This window comes from Thalassophryne amazonica, chromosome 19 (assembly GCF_902500255.1).
Source record: "Thalassophryne amazonica chromosome 19, fThaAma1.1, whole genome shotgun sequence".
Lineage (NCBI taxonomy): Eukaryota > Metazoa > Chordata > Actinopteri > Batrachoidiformes > Batrachoididae > Thalassophryne > Thalassophryne amazonica.
The window spans coordinates 69,124,594-69,151,317 of NC_047121.1; the positions used below are offsets into that span (position 1 = coordinate 69,124,594).

The window sequence follows — 26,724 nt, forward strand, 5'->3', positions numbered from 1 at the left end:
TGCAGCTTGTAAAATATATGAAAGTGCTATAAAAAACTAATGCATGCAAATCAACAAAACACACCAGAGCAAGAATGCTGGCATGAACATGAAAAGTGGACAGGTCTAAATCACATTACTTAGGATGTGTTGACAAAAAAATAAATACAAAAAAAAAAAAAAAAATATCAGAGGGAGGTGTTAGTCATGACAGTCACATTTCAAACAGGTGAGACACACACACACACACACACACACACACACACACACACACACACACACACACACACTGTATTATAGATTTCTCATCAATATGAGACACCACGGGCCCCATCTTGCACTTGGCACAAAGCAATGCACAGTGGAGCGCAGGTGTCAGTGCTGGACCCAACAATGCAGTTGTCATCACTCTCATATATACATATATATATATATACATATACATATATACACACACACACACACACACACACACACATACATACATACATACAGTGAGGAAAATAAGTATTTGAACACCCTGCGGTTTTGCAAGTTCTCCCACTTAGAAATCATGGAGGGATCTGAAATTTTCATCTTAGGTGCATGTCCACTGTGAGAGACATAATCTAAAAAAAACAAAAAAAAAAAACAAAAAACAAAAATCCGGAAATCACAATGTATGATTTTTTTTTTTAATAATTTATTTGTATGTTACTGCTGCAAATAAGTATTTGAACACCTACCAACCAGCAAGAATTCTGTCTCTCACAGACCTGTTAATTTTTCTTTAAGAAGCCCTCTTATTCTGCACTCTTTACCTGTATTAATTGCACCTGTTTGAACTTGTTACCTGTATAAAAGACACCTGTTCACACAATCAATCACGCTCCAACCTGTCCACCATAGCCAAGACCAAAGAGCTGTCTAAGGACACCAGGGACAAAACTGTAGACCTGCACAAGGCTGGGATGGACTACAGGACAACAGGCAAGCAGCTTGGTAGAAGACAACAACTGTTATGATTATTTATTAGAAAGTGGAAGAAACACAAGATGACTGTCAATATCCCTCGGTCTGGGATTCCATGCAAGATCTCACTTTGTGGGGTAAGGATGATTCTGAGAAAACTCAGAACTACACAGGAGGACCTGGTCAATGACCTGAAGAGAGCTGGGACCACAGTCACAAAGATTACATTAGTAACACATGATGCTGTCATGGTTTAAAATCCTGCAGGGCAGCAAGGTCCCCCTGCTCAAGCCAGCACATGTCCAGGCCCGTTTGAAGTTCACCAGTGACCATCTGGATGATCCAGAGGAGGCATGGGAGAAGGTCATGTGGTCAGATGAGACCAGAATAGAGCTTTTTGGAATCAACTCCACTTACCATGTTTAGAGGATGAGAACAACCCCAAGAAAACCATCCCAACCGTGAAGCATGGGGGTGGAAACATCATACTCTGGGGGTGCTCTTCTGCAAAGGGGACAGGATGACTGCACCGTATTGAAGGGAGAATGGATGGGGTCATGTATTGAGAGATTTTGGCAAACATGGAGGAGTGGACCAAAATCCCTGCTGCAGTGTGTGAAAACCTGGTGAAAAACTACAGGAAACATTTGACCTCTGTAATTGCAAACAAAGGCTACTGTACCAAATATTAACATTGATTTTCACAGGTGTTGAAATACTTATTTGCCACAGCAACATACAAATAAATTATAAAAAAAAATAAATAAATAAAAAAAATCATACATTGTGATTTCCGGATTTTTTTTTTTTAGATTATGTCTCTCACAGTGGACATGCACCTAAGATGAAAATTTCAGACCCCTCCATGATTTCTAAGTGGGAGAACTTGCAAAATCGCAGAGTGTTCAAATACTTATTTTCCTCACTGTATTTGGTTTATTTAATGCTGCACCCAAACACACACTCATGATTAATAAAGAGATTAAATAAGTCCATTTGTGCCCTGCACCTCACTTTTACACTCAGATTGTGCACCATGTAAATAGGAAAGTGGAGTTGGACATGCTCCAAATGCAGCTGTGCTATGTGCTTTAGGCTGTGCGCCAGATTGTGAAGATAGGGCCCACAGTGTTACAGGTGAACTGGTGCAGTGAACTCCATATGACTGATTGATTAATCACATGGTTTTCAGCACTGCACCGGCATGTTGTACAGTTTTTGGTAATAAGCAGATCTAAACATATCTGGTTTTATGCATAAGAATTCTTTAAATAAATTGCATGCTTTGATATTATTGGATTCTTACACTTTTGTTTCATAGTCCTTCCAGGCTTTATCAAAGGGCTTTTTCAAATCCTGTAAAATACAACAAAAAGAAGATTAATGCGTGAAAACTGGCCAGAAATACAGTCTGATCTTTGAACCGAAAGACAGAGTTTAAAAGGAAAAACAGGAATTCTATAGTTTAATGTGGAATACTGACTTTGAAGCCAGAAATTAAACCAAAACCAGCATTAAAACATAATTAGTAATCATCACTAAAATATATGCATTAGCTCACTGATCAAAACATGCTCAGTGGCTTGGGACAGAACTCCTGTGTTTTATTGTTTTCCACAGCCCACAGTGGTCTCAGCACAGGAACTCTGAGGTCACGATTAAGGATTTGGGAAGGTGGAAGAGCAGTGTGACTTTTGTAATGTTATTCTACTGATCACAGTTGGTGAGAAACCATGCAGACTCATCATCTTCATCATCATGGAGGTACAGCTCTTGGAGAAGAGGGCTTGATTGATGAGGAGGTGATGGTAAAGATCAGAGGTGGGCAGCAAGCAGGTTTTCCTTGCAAGGGATCACCTCAGAGTCAGCAGGAGGTTTTACACATTAACTCTTTCCTTCAACTTCAAGTCCTGATCATCTGTGAAATTACCTGCTGAAGTGATCAGCAGCAAGGAAAACCTACAAGATCTTGACCCTCCATGACCAACTTACAGCCCAGCCCTGGTCTAGAGGTTATAGAGACCTAGTGACCAGAGCATCCTTAATTCTGTCCCCCATCAGACAGAAAAGCAAGGTGCTAAAATCCCCTAAATGTTCCAGGGTGCCACCTGACATCAGTGTGTGTGAGGCATCATTGCAAAAGCGCTGCCATTTCTCAAAAATGGCACAATTAATTGTTTCCTCTGCTATAAACAAGATGCCAATAAAAGCACTCAATACCTCCCAGGAAACACTTATCATTTTAGCACTAGATACTTCAGCAGCTCTCCTGTCCAGCTGACTGTGTACATCTGTCTATAAATTAGAACAGGATGCATACGCCAGCTTATGGCTATAGTCAGACTGGAAGAATTTCAAAAACTGTGTTGAGATCAATGAGAGAAAAAAGAAAACCCCACAGGATTGAGGCTGGAATCGCTAGCCCAAAGTCGAGAAGCATTCAGCAGCGTGTAAGTGCATGAGCATCGTGAGGGCAGAAACCACCGGAGGGAATAAAAGGCTACGAAAGTACAAAGAACGTCTGGGAACCAAACAAATAGTAAAAAAAAGAAAAAAAATTTAAAAAGCCAGGCAGACATGAAGAAAGTCTTTATATAGAAAAGGAAAAGAATGTACGTAGGTCAAGAGAGCACCCGAAAGAAAAGAGGGTGAGCGGAAGGAAATGTCAAAGCCACAGAATGGACAAAAATGGCTAAAAATACCAGACAAAGGCACTGCTGGGCAGAGAAGGACAGATCCCAAGTCAAAAGCACAGAGCAAAACATTTCCTCAGAGAACAGCAAGTACTTAGTGCTATGGTTTCTCTCGGAATCTAACAGATGGATGTGGAATGTCATGCCCTTGACAACAGCCTTCATTGCAAACCTTTTGCCTCCTACTACACACAAGTGTTCAGGAATAAGAGTTCCTACGTCGGGGAGGTGATAGTTCAGTGGTTAAGCATTGGGCTTCAGACCAAAGGATCCTTGGTTCAAACCCCAGCCTGATCGGAAAATCACTAAGGGCCCTCGGGCAAGGTCCTCAATCCCCTAGTTGATCCCGGTGTGTAGTCAGCACGTTGCATGGCAACACCCTGACATCGGTGTGAGTGTGTGTGTATGGGTGAATGTGAAGCATCATTGTAAAGCACGTTGAGCATTTCATGAAGATGGAAAAGCGCAATATAAATGCAGTCCATTTACGTCACCACGTGAAACCAGGTCAACAGCAATGAAGCTTCGGTCTAGTTTTGTTCTGCAGCACTTTCTCGCTGGTCACAAACAAACTGGTGTTCTGCTTGTTATCTAATCAAACACACTTGATGTTTAGACCAAACACTGAAAATGGAGAATAAATGACACGCAGGTGACTCTGCGAGGGAATGATTGTTGTTGCCAGATGAAGTTGTCTACTGTTCTCCAGGGAATTTTGCACTCCCCAAGAGATTCCAATGAATGTTGTGGCAAGACATGCAATCAGAAAATGGCTTGGAAATGATCATCAGGCGCAGGGTGTACCTTCAGACCAACAGTCATGCCTATCTTCACTTTACAGCCACCGGTTAGCTTAACGTGCATGATTTTTTTGGAGTGTGGAAGGAAACCGGAGTAGTTTGAAGAAATCCGTGAGGTGACCATACAAACCACTAGAGCAACCTAATCAAGAAAAACAATCTTGCGATCAGTAAGCAGCCATCTGAGCTCAACTAAAATTCACTCATCATGCATGAGTTGTCTGGGTATTCACAGCCCAGTGAACCACTATAGCGCCCGGTGCAGCTGGATTTACACTGCTCGGGCCAAACCCCTCCCATATATGCACTCTTTACTTAAGCAAACACAGTAGATTTTTACCACAAACACCCAGACGCTGTGACTGCAGCTGATAAGCGGATATGACTCATGGTAGGTTTTAAAAAAAAAGAAAGAAAAGAAAGAGAAAGAAGCTGCACGCCCATCAATAAACAGAGGAAGAGAGGGTCCGTTGCAAGGATGACATCATGCCGGGGATCGGCTCTGTAAATCTGCCGTTAGCAGAATAGTCTCACAGGGTCAGCACTTTTCATTTTCCACTAACTGTGCATGTGCGTATGCAGGCGTCTTCTGCAATAACAATCCCAAGTCTTCTAAGGACCCCACCCTGGCTGTTTTGCTAACATGGTCGCCACTCATCTGAATCCTGACTAAAAGGCGACCTGTCGGAGAGACAGACAGAGAGATGCAAACCAAACATGCCTTCCTCCGTTTTCACTTCCCAAACACACTAATTACTTTCTTGTCTTTTTTACGCATGAAAAGCCAATTGCTCTCTGATGTCAAACAGCCATAGCGGTAGCTGAGGTGGAAGAAGTTGTGGTTTCAGCAGAGTACACCGGTGACAGGTTGCTAGGTGGAAGCCCTCCAATCATGGAGCCATTAGCAGCTGCCTCCCTCGGGGTTGAATCATCACAATCGCACCTTAAGGCAGCACTGGCAGAATATTAACAAGCTCCGAGAGAAGACCATTAAATGTGATAAATTTTAATTTTAAAGTCCTGGCAGGTTATTTTTAAACACAAGCCACACACATCCTACATCCTACCATTTCCATTTTCCTGCCATTTGTGTTTGTGACACTAACACACTCTTATGCAGCCTCTTTATCTTTATCACTTCTTCCATAACAACCCGCTGCTTCATCCCACTCTTCTTCCTTCTCCGAAGTCAGAACAACCAGTGAAGGAGGTCTGGATGCCTTCCTGCTTCTTGTCTTCTCCACAGTCCACACACACAGTAGTGTTCAGAATAATAGTAGTGCTATGTGACTAAAAAGATTAATCCAGACTTTGAGTATATTTCTTATTGTTACATGGGAAACAAGGTACCAGTAGATTCAGTAGATTCTCACAAATCCAACAAGACCAAGCATTCATGATATGCACACTCTTAAGGCTATGAAACTGGGCTATTAGTAAAAAAAAAAAGTAGAAAAGGGGGTGTTCACAATAATAGTAGCATCTGCTGTTGACACTACAAACTCAAAACTATTATGTTCAAACTGCTTTTTTATCAATCCTGTGAATCACTAAACTAGTATTTAGTTGTATAACCACAGTTTTTCATGATTTCTTCACATCTGCGAGGCATTAATTTTGTTGGTTTGGAACCAAGATTTTCCTGGTTTAGTAGTGTGCTTGGGGTCATTGTCTTGTTGAAACACCCATTTCAAGGGCATGTCCTCTTCAGCGTAAGGCAACATGACCTCTTCAAGTATTCTGACATATCCAAACTGATCCATGATACCTGGTATGTGATATATAGGCCCAACACCATAGTAGGAGAAACATGCCCATATCATGATGCTTGCACCACCATGCTTCACTGTCTTCACTGTGAACTGTGGCTTGAATTCAGAGTTTGGGGGTCGTCTCACAAACTGTCTGCGGCCCTTGGACCCAAAAAGAACAATTTTACTCTTATCAGTCCACAAAATATTCCTCCATTTCTCTTTCAGCCAGTTGATGTGTTCTTTGGCAAATTTTAACCTCTTCTGCACGTCTTTTATTTAACAGAGGGACTTTGCGGGGGATTCTTGCAAATAAATTAGCTTCACACAGCAACAATAAGAAATATACTCAAAATCTGGATTAATCTTTTTAGTCACTTAGCACTACTATTATTCTGAACACTACTGTAACTCCCCAGTGAGGGCACAGGAGTGAAGCAGCGCAGTAAGAACACAGAAAGGGGGATGATGAAAGAGATGAGGGAAAGGCCTCGAGATGTGGAGGTGGACAAAAGCCTGGGATTGATTGAAGACAATTTTGTTTGTTTCACTTTTCACTTTCAGTCCCCTTCACCTCAGAATGTATCTCCACCTCTCCAGGGTCACCTAGGTCAACCTGCCCTCTACTCTCACTACAGATCACAATATATTCTGCAAACACAGTCCATGGAGACTCCTGTCTGATCATTTTCAAGTCAATTCAGTTTTATTTATACTACTGCAGTGCCCGTAGGAAGTATGTATGCCTACAGAAAAGTGGGACCTTTGCTGATGATCTTTGTTGAAAGTGGCGTGTGAGAATGTTCCACCTTGTGATAATAAAGCAAGAAGTGTATGTGTGTCCGTCTGTGGCTTGCGTATTTCTCAGAGTGTTTGTGTATTATTTATTTCTCCCCTGTGAATGCATTACAGATAGACATCTGTTTAAGGCAGAGAGTGTCTCATATTTGTTGATGATCTTTGTCAAAGCTGGCGCGTGAGAATGTTCCACCTTGTGCCAGTGATGACTTCAAAATAAACGTTATGAAAATTAATCCCCAAAATAATAAAGGACACACGCGCAGATGCATCTTGCTCTATAGATAAAAGATAGCACCAAATCACCAAGGTGTTTTGTGAGAGCAAGGTCCAATATTGTTGGACAAATTGTGGCTTTTTTCATGGTATTATTAATGAAATCAGCAGTTAGTGGGGTTGTGCTACATTAAAAAAAAAGAGATTTAAAAAAAAATGGGCATTGTGAAATCCCCATTACTCAATGACACCAACTGCTCGACAGTTACTTCACTCACTTGACTGCAGTTTTCCCCCTTAAATGACTGCAATAGACTTTTACACATTTCTTCTGCAGATGGAAGTGAGACATTAAAGTGATAAATAAACGACAACAGTGATGGAAAATGCTGATTTTTTTTTTCCCACTAATCCTCTCAGAATATGATGCTTTCAGTGAAGATTCTAATTCCTGTCCTTCCCAAGTACATTCTGAAATATTATACACAGGGGCGTCCTTGTGTGACAGAGACATAACTGTTGTCTGCACAATATACTACAACAGTTATAGCAGTTATGACTACAGTAGCACCTACAAAAGGATCTGAATCTGACATGAAAACAATCTGCAGAATAATCAAATCTGGAGAAAACCGTTAAAGTTGAGGCATCAATGAGAAGCAGCAACTGGTGTCGACAAGAAGTATGCAAACCAGGCATGTGGAGATTAATTGATACGAATCAGTATCTAGATACAAACGTGCACAATGTGAGCACATCAAATCAACTGACGGGTGAAATCGTGTTGCATCGCTCGCTGCCTCCTTGCATCGTTTTTTTCCGAGGCACACTGAATGACGCGGACTGTTTGGGACACTGGAGCAGCTGTTGCTTTGAGGGTGTTTATCAAGAAAATTATTATTTCTCTGCGTTGATTGCAGACTGCAGTGGGTCTGCTTGAAGCAACGAAGCAGGACTTCGACCTGATGTTCACTGCTTCTCTGCTCCCCTTGTTTTTCTGAGGCAGCAGGTCCACTGGCGTGAGCACCAGCTGATGCATAAACTGAAGTTGTCCATCAGGTAAAGGAAATACTACTACTACTACTAATAATAATAATATCCTCTGTTTTATGTGACTAAGTGCGCAGCTCCAAAGAGCCGCGCAGATTTCGGTTCGGAATTAGTAACTTCAGAGCGAATCGCCGTTTTACATCAAATGACACCACACGTCATAATACAAACAATTTACAACCAACCAAAACCAGGAGTTTTTTTTCCCCCAAAATGAGACGTCCTGCATTTTTTATGAATTACATTCTGATGTGCAGCGCAGCCAGCTGAAGAGCTCAGATCAGAGTTTATGGAGTTACATTTGTGTCATTAATATCTGAAAGGAAATGCCGTTGACAAAAACTACAGATTTTGTTTATTTCTATTTATGTCCAGAGATAAATGATCCATCATGTACATCAAGGATCCAGTGACCATGTACAGATTTTATTGATTTTTATTTATGTCCAGAGATCAAGGATCCAGTGACCAATTTCATATTTATTTACTTTAAGACTCAATAAAATGTTGTCATAGAAAACCTGTAAAGCCTACTTTTAGTACACCGAAAATTCACAAGTGGTATTGATATGGGAACCGATAAAGAATCGGATCGATAACGGCATCAATAGATCAAATCTTATCAAAGGATTCAAATTCAAAAAGGATTCAAAAGAATTTTATTGTCATATGCACAAAAGAACATGTTCCCTGCACAATGAAATGTGTCTACTGCATTTAACCCATCCTAATTGCCAATTAGGAGCAGAAGTCGCCATTAGGCGCCCTCAATACCCATCCCCAATCGTATCGCACCAAATCGCATTGTATTGTGAGGAATTGAATCACCATCAAATACATATCAAATCGCATCGAATCAGGAACAGGGTTGAATCGTATCACATCATCAGTATTGCTATATGTATCGTATCGCTGGTAGTGTACAGATGCGTGTATCAAATCGTTGTCAAGTGCTGAGATTCACCTGCTGAATGTGAACGTTTGTCAAAATGTTGGTTGCTGAATCTTATTAAAGATTTCACTTAAACTGTGTGGCTCCAGTTGTCATTCTGTCTGTTAACACGTTGGTTTAGCGCGCCGTGTTGCTAATATGAAGCTATGTAGCCTAATTAGAAATATCAGATTTTACATGATCACACAACTATGAACAGGTCTGTGATGCAAGCCGGTTTAAAGAAAAAAATTCTAATCAGTTCACTTACGATGGTGATAAGAATGTAGTGACAGGCTGGTTATATGGTTTCATTCATCAATTCACAGGTCCTGCAAAAACCCATCATTGTCATCAAAGGCTCTAACACAAGCACGTTGAAAGAAAAAATTCCATCAAAATAATCGTGAAAATTAAATTACAGCCTTCCCCTTTTCTCCTGTTTCAGCAGGAATATTTATGAATGTGTTCTGAGAGACAAAAATACAGTGACAAGCAGCTCATTAGCTCCATGTCACTGAGATAATGACAATCATCCAAGGGCTAATGAGCAGTAAGTAGATAAGCACCGCAGATGTCACTTGCTGCCATGCCAGAAAGAAGACGAGTGGGCAAAAATGACAGGGGAAAAAAAAAGCGGGAAAAAAAAAAAGATCATAGAAAAACAGCAGACAGACACTGGAAGGAAATCACTGTATTTGAGAGCAAGAAAAGAGACAAGTGGATTTACTGATGAGGACAGTGGGCGTGTCAATAATCAGTTTATTAGAGGTTTGGTTTAATCACATCAAACCTCAGTGGAAACTCCAGCCAATCATATGCCAGCAAAGTGAAAGATCACAGACCAGTACTGACAAGGCATCAGTGTTAATTGCGTGGCAGAGCTGCAAGGATTATTAGCGGATGTGTGTCTGGCCAGGTTCCAGCTCGTGGTGGACTATCTGGCTCCAAACTGAGGTGAGACAATCACGTGCTGGCGAGGCCCAACATCCTGCAGGTTTTCATTCCAGCCACCAGAACAAGGGAAATCTCTCTTTCTGCTTGAACATCAGTCATACAGATTTATTCCATAAACTTTACTGCAAGCACAGCCAGAGAAAGAAGAAAATAGGCAAAAGCAGCATGCCATGGGCCTACGGTAGTTACTGACAGCATAATTATTGTCAAATAATATGCTAAACCACAGTTTGCGTGAATGAAAAAAAGATTGCCCTCTCAGACCTGCTTGACAGACCTTGAGGGAAACCACAGGCATCTCTGCTGTTTTAAAGGTCCTCCAGAGCCTCAGATCACAATGAAGAAACTGATGGATCATCAAATAGAAATGCAAGAATTGTCCACCTTTAAGAGAGCACTCCTGAAAGGCTGTCAAATGTCATCATGAATAAGCTCAAATTTATATATTTATTTTTAAGCTGATCACCATGGACGGAGACTAAGCTTTTTTTTTTTTTAAATGGCACTTTTGGATTAGTGGAATAATGGATTCCACTGGTAAGGTTAGACCTTAGGTGTGTGAAGTGCCTTGAGGCAACTTTGTTGTGATTTGGAACTACATAAATGAAATAAATTAAATGAAATTAAATTCCTTTCATGATGTCATATTTCCATCTGATGCCTCCTCTTCTTTTTATCAATTCTTTAGTTGTGATAAATAGATTCTGGCAGACATTTAGAACAAACTTTCATTGGCTTCCTTCCTCAATGATGCCAAATTTGTGTGATTTCAACCTTTTGATATTGTTATACAATAGACCAGGCTTTTAGAAAAATTTGCTCCAGATGTCTTTGCTTAATTCTGTAAAGGCACCTTGACACTTGCACAAATTTGATCTCTGCACTGCCGCGCAATTCATCGTGCCAATGCATCCCGTTTGACGCCACGCTGTATAAAATAATCATTTCGTACCCGCTCACGCATTTGCGCTCAGAACTTGGCTGATGAAACCATTCTCTCATTGCTCCCAGAATCACAGAGAAATTGTCTATAGCTGCAGGTTGTCTAATGCACGCTGTGTGGTGGAGAACGCATTTGAAATCATGTCTCAAAGGTAATTACTTACTATATATATATAGTAGATTGGTAAAACAGTTGCATTTTCACTTCTCATGAGTTAGATAATGTATCTGTAAAGTTATGTTTAATATAGATGTAACATCTCTGCGCAATGACACATACTGGCATGCAATGACACGCAGTGCATTCGAACAGGTTGCGTAATGTTCATGACTAGTTCACGCAAGTGAACTGATATTAATGCCTGTCAGAAATGTTTTAATTTTCTTTGCGCACTGGCACGTAGCCACGCACAGTGCATTTACTCACTGGCATGCAAGATTCTGTGCCAGTGCAGGAATCAAATTTGTGCAAGTGTCAAGGTGGCTTAAATATTTTGTTTACCTGCATTTAAGTGCCAGAAGGCACCGTTTCTTCCATTAGGTTCTTCCCTTAAATACATTCAAAGGTTCCCACATTTAATCTAGACCATATAAACAAATAAAAGTTAATTATTTTGAATGCTATTCCTTTGAATTTTGACTGTAGTGTAGAACAAGACTATAAAGGAAAACATCTTTTGTGTCAATGACCATAAACTGGCAGTAGTTACTATATGCTGATTTTAATTAACAACACTTGCCAAGTAATAATTGAGGACCTTTATTGTTGATTTTTTACATTTACAATAATACCAGTCTCGCACTGCATACCCTATAGCACGAAAAAACAGAGCACAAACGGGAGTAAATAGTCTACTAAAAACTTGAGGATATGATGAACTGACAAATGATGGTCCCATCTCTCACAAACACTCAACTGTAGGTGTATCCCTTATGGGCTGTTCGGAACTGTACAACTACTAATCAAATTCATATTTCCCCAGAACACTTTTCGTTCAGTTGCAGAGAAACACAAGATTGTGCATTTCTGAAGTCTTACCCCCTTGACTCCCTTTAGATCTCCTTTTAGCAGGCTGTCCAAAGGAAAGGTGATGATGTTGTTCATATTTTGGAACTGGAGGAAGATGAGAAGAGAGAAAGAAACTGATAAGAGTTGAATAAAGGTTGAATTAGAGGCTTCAGAGAGCAAAGCTCAGGGGCGACAGACACCACTGAGATGCACAGTAACTCAGTGTGTCCAATAGACTCCCATAGACTCACCAGGTTTTTGAAGAGCGCCGTAAGCTCCTTTGTGAAGACGGAGAACTTGAGGAAGGCTGAACCCAGATCAGGATCATCTCTGTACACACAGTTTTCACCAAACTTCTCCAGGGCCTGTGTGTACTGCTCCTCATTCTCCACATGGGCTGGAAAAGAAGCAGGAATTATACTAATGTCTTTCTGATCATTATAAAGTAGAAAAATAAATAATGGATGGTAGAATTTCATTGGTAGAATTTTAGTTTCAATTAATAACAATGCATCTTACAGACGATCCATTATATTCTTTAGCCTTCTTAACAACAACAACAGGAGCAACACAAAGCGCGACATATGCCTCTGCTAAAGTTGGTGTATGGTTTTATAGCAGAGGTAATATCGAAGGCAGGAAATTATTTCTATACCATCACAAATATCTCTAATAAAAGGGTTCATTGTGTTGTTATTGTCCTAGCGGATCACCTAAGACATCTGTGCGCCAGTATTTCCCTTGAGTGAGATTTTCGTCTTAATTTTTGTATGCTAACGGTGTTAGCATTTTTAGCAACTATCAATAGCGTGATGACATTACGTCTATTTAATCCACAATTACTCGGGAAATAAATGTCATAATTTTTATTATAATACATCTGACTGAAATCCTTTGTTCTGATTGGCTGATTCACGTGTAATAATTGCAATACTTTTCACAATAAATCATCCAAAGTTAGCAATAGCCACATTATTGACTGATTCTGCACTTATATATATATATATATATATATATATATATATATATATATGAGTGTGAACAAAGTGGTATCTTTTGTATATGTCTTTGAATTGATAAAATGTTGAAAGTTTTTATGAATGGTATACTTGAGGGGTGAGGTATATGTTTACAGTATGAATAGTCTTTGTGCTAAATGGATTTTCTTTTCATTTACAAATTCTGTTATTTATAGTTAGACATCAACCTGTCCAGGGACTACAGGTGGAAATTAGTATTTTTTGCTATAACCTGGCACAATGCATCTTTCCTGTTTTTTTTTTTTTGGTCAATGTATTATTGTGCACTGTCCCTGAGAAATCAAATCATACCATACCATTTCGGGCAACATTATGAGTGATTGCGGACCGATTTTGTCATAACGGGGCAACAATGTTTTGCGCATGCGCAGGGGTGATGTGTCGCAGATGACATCATGGCAGAAAGCAGAAGGTTTGTGTCCGTGGATACTGATGGGATAAATGCTCTTCTATCCAAGAAAGACAGTGAGAGTACCGCTGAAAGTATCAAGAAAAGTTACGCACTGTTCAAGGAGTTTTTAGCAGCATGGTGTTTCACCCGACGAGTTCAAGAAGCTTCCCACTGCCACGCTCGACCATGAACTGGGGCAGTTCTACGCATCAGTGCGCTCCAAGTAGGCCAGAGGCTGAAACACAGTACCATGAACTCACTACCGTAAGGGATATCCAGGTACCTTAAGGATAAGGGTACTGACATTATGGGGAATCCTGAGTTTGAACAATGAAATTTAAATGAATCATTTGTTTCTAGTAAATTTAAATGAATCATTTGTTTCTGGTAAAAATTACCAGGCAATTTTTTCACACAATTGTAAAGATAAAATTATTAACTACACAGATGCATAATAAAACAAATGGTGACTGATTTGGAGGGCAGCATAATGGAATGTCACCCTGAGGGATCATTGTTGCCCAAGGCCCAATAATCACGATCAAGAAACTGCGTAGTCCACAAAAATATTACACAATAAACACCCAAACCAAGGTTAACCTGTTAGCATCACCTTGTTCGGTAACTCTAAGATGGGGAATGTTTGGGATTCATTTGTCCCACCCACATTACAAAGGGCCTTACCCACGTGCCACCTCTTTACCCATTTAGGAGTTGGCCATGATGTAGGCAGAGTAAGTGCTGCCAGCAAGGGCTTCAACATGGCTCGTCCAGGTCTCTATAGAAAACCTATGGATGATGTCAGGCAGGGTTTCTATATTCAAACTACATTACAATCTATGATGTGGAAAAATCTACACGTGTAAGAGCCAAATTCTCAGTTGTTAAATGAACACATGATGCCACCTTTATAAGACTTGTTCTGGAGTTGGTCTCGACACCAAACATGATTCTACAGTAAATTCAGTTACGAAACGGGGAAATAGCAATAAAGAGACTGGGTGACTCCTCAGAGCGTGTACAAGTTTTACTGCAGTCTATGATTCCACTTCAAACAGCTGATCATATTTAAAACCAATGGGACAGCGATGGAGATACAGCAGAGCACCTGAGACAGTTACCATGACGACACTTACTGAAGGAAGTGACAGAGAAAGAAGGGTGGTGTGATGAGGGAGTATGCAAGAGCAACCAAACTCAAGAAGGTGTGAAAGGAGCGTTGGAAAATGAGGAGATGAGGACATGCATGCGGGGACAACCCCCCCCCCCACACACACACACACACACAACAAAAAAACCCACCTGCTGTTACACCAAGAATAGATTTTCGAACAAAAAGACAAGGAGCAGCCAGACGCTGGTTCATAGATGTAGCTAGATAACCTTGTGTCTCCGCTGAGAGATATCCATCATATTAAAAAGGACACAACAGAGTTTCCCACTGTAGACATCAGATTGGAGAAACTGACTTTAATCAACAAAATATCAACAGATGTAAAGGCTCCTATCAGACATTTTTGGCCATGAGGTGGTCACACTACTTCTCCTAAAAAAAAGACGATAAAAGAAGCACTGTGGCTATTTTCCGCCGGTGTAGAACAAGGTTCAAAGCAGAGACGTGTCAAACTTCAGACGTGGACACGGCCTCAGTCACTGACATGTGTCTCTTAACCACACAACATTTACACATGCTCTCCAGCTGTGCGACAAAAGCTGTAGTGGCTGCTGGGCCAAAAGGGCAGCGCTCTGCTGTTGTTTTTGAAGTGACACATGAGCGCTGTGAGTGTCGTCATTCAGCGCCGACAAACTGCGCAAAACTCCTTTGGGCTCCTTAGTGTGGATCTGTGTATTTGTTGTAACAAGACCTAAAACACAGCACACGGCAGTACAGAACACCGTTCAAACATCAAAGGGCGGTGTGACACGCTGGGTTACTTTGAAAGAAACATGGCAGCAAAGGAAGAAACAGACAAGGACACAGTTTACTTTGCAAACAAGGTCTTAAAGTAGTGGCACTTTACAAATGTTGCTCAAACATGCTGCACTGAGCGGCTCCTACAGGAACACACTGGACTGACTTTGCAGAGTTCTTTTGTTGTAACATTTACATCTCAATTCCATCTTAACACTGAATATTCTTATCTTTACCAACTGTAGTACTAAATTACAAAAGCGTGTTGCTGCTACACCAGGAGAAAGAAAAAACATCAATAGCACATCTTAATGTGAAACCTCTCATTCATCATAGTGGAAGAGTGGACTTCAACATCTGGAGAGACTTCTGTGATCACCCACCATCCTCCTTAAAAAGACACGCCCCAGCTGACAGCATTTTCTAAACGTGAAAGTTTTCACATTTTAATGTGATAATCATCGTCATGTTACCAATTATCAGCTAAGCTGATTACTCGGTCGATCAGCCTAGCTGATTATTGGCATATCACAGGTTTCTATATCATAATAATGTGAAAAGATCTCATTGTAACATGCCACTATTGCGCTACACAAGCTCAGAACACAGAAACGCTGAATCTGAAACTTGCACATGTGGACAAAATTGTTGGTACCACAAAATTTTATGCACACATTTTAATATGTGGTCAGAAATAAATGCAAACAAAGCAATTTTGTTTCATTAAAATATTTTTAAAAATTTAATATGATACAGAAAATTGGATTTGGAGGACTACAATTGAGAAGCTGTATCCCTCGTACCCTTCCTCCAACTTGTCAAAACAAAACTGGCTGTAAAAGTGATGATTTACTGTATATTCATCAATGGGTGCCGATAACTGTCTAGCATACATTTTATGTCAGGATTTTTATGTTTCACTTCATGAAAGCATTTTGTTTTGCTCTTGTTGCCAATAAGTTTGGAGATTTAAAAAAAAAATATATATTTTGATGAAACAAAATTGCTTTGATTGCATTTATTTGTGACCATATATTAAAATGTGTACATAAAATATAGGCTTACCAACAGTTTTGTCCATGTGTACGATCGTTATACAGTGTTAATGAGAATTTTTGTCAGCAATACATTTGTAGTGATGCAATATGATCAGGAATTTAATATTCAGAATTTTTTTTAATTACCTACAGCTTTAAATTAACAGACGTACTGGCCTGATATAAAATTGTTTTTCCTCAGTCTGTGTTAGCAGGTTGACTTGAAAGTTAATTAATCCTTGAAACAAATCTTTAACAAACTGGAATTAAAAAAATAAACAAACATTACATTTTCATGTCGATCCAAATGCAGATCCAGGAATTAATCATTACTTTCTTTGGCAGTGAAACAGGCCATGTTGACCTGTGTCAGAATCAGAAACACAGTGCAATTAATGCTCTTCCAGTTTACTTTAAAGTGCTGAGGTCCTGAAACTTGAAGTTATACAACCCCTGGCAAAAATGATGGAATCACCGGCCTCGGAGGATGTTCATTCAGTTGTTTAATTTTGTAGAAAAAAAGCAGATCACAGACATGACACAAAACTAAAGTCATTTCAAATGGCAACTTTCTGGCTTTAAGAAACACTATAAGAAATCAAGAAAAAAAGATTGTGGCAGTCAGTAACGGTTACTTTTTTAGACCAAGCAGAGGAAAAAAATATGGAATCACTCAATTCTGAGGAAAAAATTATGGAATCACCCTGTAAATTTTCATCCCCAAAACTAACACCTGCATCAAATCAGACCTGCTTGTTAGTCTGCATCTAAAAAGGAGTGAACACACCTTGGAGAGCTGTTGCACCAAGTGGACTGACATGAATCATGGCTCCAACACGAGAGATGTCAATTGAAACAAAGGAGAGGATTATCAAACTCTTAAAAGAGGGTAAATCATCACGCAATGTTGCAAAAGATGTTGGTTGTTCACAGTCAGCTGTGTCTAAACTCTGGACCAAATACAAACAACATGGGAAGGTTGTTAAAGGCAAACATACTGGTAGACCAAGGAAGACATCAAAGCATCAAGACAGAAAACTTAAAGCAATATGTCTCAAAAATCGAAAAATGCACAACAAAACAAATGAGGAACGAATGGGAGGAAACTGGAGTCAACGTCTGTGACCGAACTGTAAGAAACCGCCTAAAGGAAATGGGATTTACATACAGAAAAGCTAAACGAAAGGCATCATTAACACCTAAACAGAAAAAAAAACAAGGTTACAATGGGCTAAGGAAAAGCAATCGTGGACTGTGGATGACTGGATGAAAGTCATATTCAGTGATGAATCTCAAATCTGCATTGGGCAAGGTGATGATGCTGGAACTTTTGTTTGGTGCCGTTCCAATGAGATTTATAAAGATGACTGCCTGAAGAGAACATGTAAATTTCCACAGTCATTGATGATATGGGGCTGCATGTCAGGTAAAGGCACTGGGGAGATGGCTGTCATTACATCATCAATAAATGCACAAGTTTATGTTGATATTTTGGACAATTGAAAGGATGTTTGGGGATGATGAAATCATTTTTCAAGATGATAATGTATCTTGCCATAGAGCAAACACTGCAAAAACATTCCTTGCAAAAAGACACATAGGGTCAGTGTCAGTGAGCAGATCTGATTTGATGCAGGTGTTAGTTTTGGGGATGAAAATTTACAGGGTGATTCCATAATTTTTTCCTCAGAATTGAGTGATTCCATATTTTTTCCCTCTGCTTGGTCTAAAAAAGTAACCGTTACTGACTGCCACAATCTTTTTTTCTTGATTTCTTATAGTGTTTCTTAAAGCCAGAAAGTTGCCATTTGAAATGACTTTAGTTTTGTGTCATGTCTGTGATCTGCTTTTTTTCTACAAAATTAAACAACTGAATGAACATCCTCTGAGGCCAGTGATTCCATAATTTTTGCCAGGGGTTATACAATGGAAAGGTTGGAAGCAATTTCTGTGTGTGATGTGTTTGACCTTTCTGGTATATTTCCCCTTTTAAAAAAGTTTCTATTAATCGTTTATTCTTTTCCTTCCAAAAGATGTTGGTTGTTGATGAAACACCAGTGGTCCTCAGTAAATGTCAGCGCACAGGAGAAAAGATGTGAAATGTTATTTCTCAAAGCTATGGAAAACAGGGATGTAGAGATTAATTGATATGAATCAGTATCTAGATACAAACGTGCTTGATTCAAGTGTATCGATTCATTCAGTGTGCATCGATTCAATTGTCTGAAATTGCGATGCATTGGGTTGCTGCATGTTTGCATCGATTTTTTCCCCGAGGCACATTGAATGCACCATCACTGCTTCGACCATTGACGGAAGCCTGAAAGCACATTTCTACCGCAACAAAGCTATTTCAAAATGGAGGCCCGTGCAAACCGCAGCAAGCAGTTGGAAGACGTTTCTGACGCACCTAAAACATTTAAATCAGACGTTTGGAGATATTTTGGCTTTTTTTTTTTTTTTTTCTTTCTTTAAAGATGGGACAAGACGCAGGTCGTTTGGAAAGAATCCCGTCGCTGCCACTGCGCCACTCAGCAAGACTGGTAAGAAAATATCTCAGATTACTTTTGCCAAGGCGGTACTCTGTCAACGAGTGACTCACTTTAAGTCGCTCATTGAGATGATGTTTTACTGTTTACTGTACTGTTTCAGTTCTGACAGTGTGATCAAACCAGTTCCACTTGTTCCTTAATGTTTCATCTGGTAAATTTGCTGTTTATAAGACATAAAACAAATCCTCTGCCTCTATTAGAATCAGAAGAAGAAGAAGAAGAATAACAACATAGTATCACACTGAATTGTAGCTTCTTATTTTTGAATCATATCACACTGTATCGTCATGTATCGCAAGATGTATTGTATCGCTGGTAGCGTATAGAGATGTGTATCGAATCATTGTCAGTGATGAGATTCACATCCCTAAAGGAAAACTATCTTACAGAAAAAAACAGCAAGGTAAAAAAATAAAATAATGCTGGGGTGGGATCATTCTATTTATTTATTGATATGAACATCATCAGTTGTGAGGCAATAATACATCTACAAAGTAATTCAAAGTGGAATCTTGATCCTGCACAAATTTTAATGATTTCTCTTCTAGGCCACATATTCCACAAGAAGACATCAGGTGCCTCATTAGAGGTATGTCACACTGATGCCGGGAGTGTATCCAGAGCCGTGGACCTCACACTCATTATATGGGAAGGAAAATCATTTGTAGAGTGCAGAATAAAGTTTCTGTTTTCACACATACTGCTCCCTTCGTTTTCCTGTTTTTGATCAAATGATCCACATTAAACCACAATTATCCATTTTCCCTTGAAACTGTTACTCTTATATTTTTGTGCAGTGCAGCTGTCAACCAATTATCTTTGATTAGTAATCAGTGCTTTTAACAACAAAAAACAGTAAAAGAAAAAAAAAAAAAATCCCTTTGGGCTCCTTTTATCCCCCAAAGACATCAATCCACTTTGATTACATTAGAGTTCGTGGGGGTCTCATTTCCATGGTTACCAGCCAAGAAAGAAAGCAACAATGCACAGCATCTGAGTGGAGCAGTAACCCAGAGCAAGGAAGGGAGGAAGTGAGGAGCCTGAGCCGCGGCATGCTGCATGTTCTTCCTTTCTCCTGAGAGTCCTGCATTATTCAACACCTTCAGCCCACCTACAGCTTACACCTGCTGGAAAGCAGTGCTCGCTCTCCAGCCCCGACTCATTTCCTCTTCAGCAGATTTGGCAGGCTCGTCCAACTCGCTCCAGCCGATCAACTTCAGGTTCTTCTGGGGTTTAAGATGCTGGTTGCTGGTTTATTCATTAAAATCCACATTCTGACAGGTGCCTGCAGCAACATGGTGTGCTCTCTCTCTCTCGTTTATCACCAGCACTTTCTCACCCCATCTACACAATACCTTCTCAGCATCTCCCTTCCTGCCAGGTGGACAGCTCTTGAAAAATTCGTGAGAATTCTCACCAAGCTGGTCGTCAAAGCCTCACTGAATCCATCTTATGACAATTCTCCATATTGCAAACCCTTCCAGGGCGAAGCTCATCATCCAGTCCTATCAGGAGTGAATTCTCCGAGTGCTGATGCAACCAGCTGCAGTCTCATTAGTTCAAGTTTTTCCAACCACCCACTCATGAATAGAATACTGAACTGTGCTGTACAGATGGCACACATTTGCCTTCCACACTGCGGCATGTCCAGAGTCATCTAACAAAATGCCAGTTCCAACTGTGAAACAAATATTCTACTCCCCTAAAGGAAAACATATGGTACACAGGCCACAACATGTCTCAGACGTCCAACAGAAGAACTGAATTTTGCTTCTTTTTTTCCTGCTGGTTTGGCAAACACCTGACAGATTCCAATCCAAAACATCAGATGGGTGCACCCTGTGTACAAATAAATTAACTTCACCTTGTCACCCAGTGTTGACATCTTCCTTCAGCGTCTCTTGATAAGTAAAGGTGACCTCAGAAAAAGAAGCTTCTGCTCACTTAACTGTAAATAAAACCCTGAGAGTGACTTTTCGAATGAGAGATCAGTATTTTGACTCCAAACACTGACATGAGATCTGCACAACTTTTGCTGAGCTGGCTGTGACTCTTCTATTTTTACTTTGGTTAATGCCATTTGCAAAGAATGTTTAACTATCAAACACACCTGCCAGTTAGTTACCGACATGTGCATCGTGCTGTCATAATAGACTTGTCATTTACACATACGCATGCACAAGCCTGTAAACGTACAGTAGTGTTCAGAATAATAGTAGTGCTATGTGACTAAAAAGATTAATCCAGGTTTTGAGTATATTTCTTGTTACATGGGAAACAAGGTACCAGTAGATTCAGTAGATTCTCACAAATCCAACAAGACCAAGCATTCATGATATGCACACTCTTAAGACTATGAAATTGGGCTATTAGTAAAAAAAAAGTAGAAAAGGGGGTGTTCACAATAATAGTAGCATCTGCTGTTGACGCTACAAACTCAAAACTTTTATGTTCAAACTGCTTTTTTTTATCAATCCTGTGAATCACTACACTAGTATTTAGTTGTATAACCACAGTTTTTCATGATTTCTTCACATCTGCGAGGCATTAATTTTGTTGGTTTGGAACCAAGATTTTGCTGGTTTACTAGTGTGCTTGGGGTCATTGTCTTGTTGAAACACCCATTTCAAGGGCATGTCCTCTTCAGCATAAGGCAACATGACCTCTTCAAGTATTCTGACATATCCAAACTGATCCATGATACCTGGTATGTGATATATAGGCCCAACACCATAGTAGGAGAAACATGCCCATATCATGATGCTTGCACCACCATGCTTCACTGTCTTCACTGTGAACTGTGGCTTGAATTCAGAGTTTGGGGGTCGTCTCACAAACTGTCTGCAGCCCTTGGACCCAAAAAGAACAATTTTACTCTCATCAGTCCACAAAATATTCCTCCATTTCTCTTTAGGCCAGTTGATGTGTTCTTTGGCAAATTGTAACCTCTTCTGCACGTCTTTTATTCAACAGAGGGACTTTGCGGGGGATTCTTGCAAATAAATTAGCTTCACACAGGCGTCTTCTGTCACAGCACTTACAGGTAACTCCAGACTGTCTTTGATCATCCTGGAGCTGATCAATGGGTGAGCCTTTGCCATTCTGGTTATTCTTCTATCCATTTTGATGGTTGTTTTCCATTTTCTTCCACACGTCTCTGTTTTTTTTGTACATTTTAAAGCATTGGAGATCATTGTAGATGAACAGCCTATAATTTTTTGCACCTGCATATAAGTTTTCCCCTCTCCAATCAACTTTTTAATCAAACTACGCTGTTCTTCTGAACAATGTCTTGAACGTCCCATTTTCCTCAGGCTTTCAAAGAGAAAAGCATGTTCAACAGGTGCTGGCTTCATCCTTAAATAGGGGACACCTGATTCACACCTGTTTGTTCCACAAAATTGACGAACTCACTGACTGAATGCCACACTACTATTATTGTGAACACCCCCTTTTCTACTTTTTTTTACTAATAGCACAATTTCATTGCCTTAAGCATGTGCATATCATGAATGCTTGCTCTTGTTGGATTTGTGAGAATCTACTGGTACCTTGTTTCCCATTTAACAATAAGAAATATACTCAAAACCTGGATTAATCTTTTTAGTCACATAACACTATTATTATTCTGAACACTACTGTAGCAGCTGCCAGTCAATGTGGAATGAATCCTGAGGCACCAACGTTAGCAATGACGAAGCGACAATGCACATATGTGTAAATTCATATAACGGCGATGCGAGTAATTTAGCACATTTGTGCCTCAGCACCCACACAGAAAGAAAAATGGGGTGAGCCTCTCTACCCAGCTGTTCCTTTGGGGGTCTAGATCAGACAGCTGTCCCTCTGGCCTGAACAGAGCTCACACTGTTCTGAAAAAAAAGACATGTTCAGCACATTGTTCAGAGGGTTCTCACTCCTTTTCTCTGTCTCTCAGCAGGGTCCGATCATGCAGGCCAAACAAAAGACAGTGGAAACACCCAACACTGGCACAGCCAGCCACAGTGAGCGTGGTAACATGTGCGTGGTGAGAGGAGAGGGAATGTTCAATCTCTTCCTCAAATACCATGGAGCAAAGCGGTTAGAGCGGTAATTGATCATTACTTTCATGATCAATCCACTATGTGTATGTTGGGACTAAGCTGAAATTTGCGTACTAAATCGGCAACTAAAGCCGAATCCATACGTATTCGGACATGACTTTTTTGGGAGGGGAGATTTTGCATCTGTACAACTTAACCAATATGTGCTTATAGTGTAGACTTTCAGTTTTACTTCAAATGATTTAATAAAAATGTACTAACCAGTTTTATACTCAGTCCTATTTTCAGAGACTATTCATAATTAGATGAATAGTCTGGTGTTTGAACCCAGTCAAGCCTATGGTGTCTCCTCTATAGAATTGGGCTCCTTGCACCCATATGTAAAACCCGTTGTCACAAACCTTGGTCTTAAAATGGACAGTAATTTTAAACTTAATAAACAGAAACTTAGTTAAAACCAGTTTTTATCATCTGAGGCTTTTATCTAAAATTAAATGTCATATCTTTTAATAATTTTGAGTGTTTGATTCATGCTTTTATCTCGACCCGTTTGGACTACTGTAATGCCCTGTACACTGGCATTAACCAGGCTTCCCTTGCCCGTTTACAGTTAGTCCAAAACGCGGCTGCTTGTCTTTTAACAGGCACTCGTAAGCAGTGATGCCTGTAACATGTCACTTAGTAACGCGTTACTCTAATCTGACCACTTTTTTTTAGTAACGAGTAATCTAACGCGTTAATCTTTCAAAATCAGTAATCAGATTAAAGTTACTTCTCCAAGTCACTGTGCGTTACTATTATTTTTGCATTGTGGGTCGATAGCAGCATTAAACTTGGTCCGTGGGCTGGGGGTCGGGGTTCGACTGAACTGCCCACTTGAAGCCTTTTTTTAATTCCAACTACTAATACTACTTATAATAATAATTTCGACAAGTAAAATGTTTAGAGAGAATTTAAATGTTATAAAGAATTTAATAGTTACATTTATAAACAATGTAGGTTAGAAATTGCAAGTTTTACTGTTACAGTGCTGTAAACAGTTAAATATGAGGTCAAGAAAGAGGCCTTTATTTTACTTTTTATAAAACAAGTATTTATTTTCATTGAAGTCAAGAAAGGGTGAGTTTTGGCAAAACAAGTATCACTGTCATGTTGAGGTGGCAGAGGGTTGTTGTCGACAGCTGGGGAAAGTAACTAAAACAGTAACTCGTAATCTAAGTTTTACAATTGAGTAATCAGTAAAGTAACTAAGTTACTTTTTCAAGGAGTAATCAGTAATTGGATTACTTTTTCAACGTAACTGTGGCAACACTGCTCGTAAGCATGATCACATCGCTCCCATTCTCGCCTCTCTCCACTGGCTCCCTGTCCATTTTAGAATAAATTTTAAGATTTTATTGTTTGTTTTTAAGTCACTAAATGGTCTGGCACCTCGGTATATTGCTGATCTTATACATATCTACACCCCCATGAGAGCATTGAGAGCCGTTGATCAGCTCTGTCTTGTTGTGCCAAAAAGCAGGCAAAAGACCAGGGGGGACCGTGCTTTTTCAGTGGTGGCTCCTAAGTTATGGAATGAACTGCCCACTCATATCAAAATGGCCCCCACCCTGGATACTTTTAAAAACTTATTTTTATTCCATGGCTTTTAATACTGCATGAGAGTTGTGTGGTCTTCTGTCTCTGTTTTTGTGTTTTTATCTTTTCTGATATCTTCCTTTTGTTTTTATGTCTTTAATCTATTGTATTTTAACTTTATTTTATTTTTTATATTTTATCTGTTGTGCAGCACTTTGGTAACCTTGTTGTTTTTAAAACGTGCTATACAAATAAAGGTGGATTGGATTAAGTAAATATAAGGAATATTTTATGAGACAAATCAGCTTTTAAAGCCAATTTTTGTTATACAAGTCAGGGGATGGATACATGAACATTTCCAAGGCAAAGAGTGTGTCTTGGACTTAATTTACATCAGTCATGAATAAATACAAACAACATACACTAATTTCTAGGGTGCACATTGCACAGTGAATGCTGGGATGGATTCCTGTTAACCTCAATGACATAAACAGCAAGTAAAGAGAACTGACCAAATGGGTGCATAACTGTACAAGTCTTACAGAAAATCTGAGTAGCCTAATTGGGAATCCTGAGGGAAATAAGAGATAAAGGTCTCACCCAGACCAGACGTGTAGATGGCTTTCACAGACTTCTTCATCTTGTACAGAACACTGCGGTCTACATCCAGAGCCTGGACAGACAGAAGGACACAGAGACACAAGTGAGTCAGAACAAAACCAAATTATACGCATAGCAATATGACTTTTTCCTTCCCAGTACCGATGTTGATACCCAAACAGGTTACGGCCTAGAGATGTCCTCATTACTGCAGGATCTTCAGTCCAATTCCTCATTTGACAGAAAAATCATTAATGTCCTTTGAGCAAGGTCCCTAATCCACAAGTACTTCCCAGTGTGCAATTGAGCACCTTGCATGACAACATGTTGGCATTAACAACTGTGTGTGTGTATTTTTGACCAGATGAATGTGAGCATCATCGTAAAGCGCTTCGAGTGTTGGCATCAGATGGAAAAGTGTACCAGAAATCCAGTTCATTTGCCAGTTTAACAGCCAATACCAGTTACATAAACACGTATATGTATAATGTTGTTGAGGCTCACACTTCAGTGTTCTTGACCTTATAAGCACGCTTGGTAAATAAACAATAGAAGCCCTTTATGGGGGGGGGGGAAACGGTCTACAGCAGCCATTCCCAAAATTAAGCAGGCCAGGGCCTAAGTATGAAAATCATCTGGGGCCCACTCACACCTTTAATTACAATTTTGACTGACACATGAGACTAAGATGAAGTAAATGAAGAAAATTAACCACCACCATTTAAATCCCATGCTTTTTTTCCCCCACTACCATGACAATATATATTTTTTGTACTTTATTGAAAAATTGAAGATCCAACTTATTAAAATTTTCTTTTTATGAACCTCTCGTGGCTCACCTACAAGTTCACATCCCTACTGTGGGCTGCGGCCCACACTTTGGGATGCACTGGTCTACAGGATTATTTTAAGGCGGCTGCTGATATTTTTAAATGTATTATATTTCAAGGAGATATTTCACTTCTTTAACCCATTTGCTCAAGGTATGTGCAAGTGCGGTAGACACAGTTTGAGTCCTTTGTGTATTTCTGCACCATCTCTGCACTTGATGCATTATTCAAGACAATACCAAGAATAGAACTGAGCTCCCTAATCATTTATGGAGGGAATGTTTATACAAAGCATTGTGGGACAAGAGCCGTGGGCATCCAAGGCCCCCTACAGGAAGGACAATTTCAGTGAAAACCAAACACACACACACACACACACAGAAGGAAACCTGCGAGCGTGCACATAGTATACTGGCTGATGACATGCATTAAATACAAACCCTGGCACAAACCATGACAAACAGTGCAAGTGAGCTGAGACAATGCACCACTGTACTACCGATGAGTGATGGGAGTCTCCTGGCTGAGGGGGATTTTAGGAAATGAGGTTTTAGGACTTAATAAAGTAAATCTACACAACCAGTGCTAAAGCCGGCTCCACTTTCCCTGCCCTGCTTCCTCGTCTGACTGACACAAATCCGATCTCCTGGATGGTTTGGAAAGA

The 26,724-nt window shown here is 39.9% G+C and overlaps 1 protein-coding gene across 2 annotated transcripts in view; it reads right to left on the bottom strand.

Annotated features, from left to right (window-relative positions):
• The window catches only part of asap2a (ArfGAP with SH3 domain, ankyrin repeat and PH domain 2a), a 98,305-nt gene that overhangs the window by 36,907 nt on the left and 34,674 nt on the right, over window positions 1–26,724 (bottom strand). For both annotated transcript variants that reach the window (XM_034159366.1, XM_034159365.1), the window contains exons 2-5: window positions 25,231–25,303; window positions 12,329–12,474; window positions 12,108–12,182; window positions 2,237–2,286 (exon numbers count right to left, since the gene is read on the bottom strand). In XM_034159366.1, coding sequence (XP_034015257.1) covers window positions 2,237–2,286; window positions 12,108–12,182; window positions 12,329–12,474; window positions 25,231–25,303 — 344 coding nt within the window. The remainder of the gene's footprint in view (window positions 1–2,236; window positions 2,287–12,107; window positions 12,183–12,328; window positions 12,475–25,230; window positions 25,304–26,724) is intronic.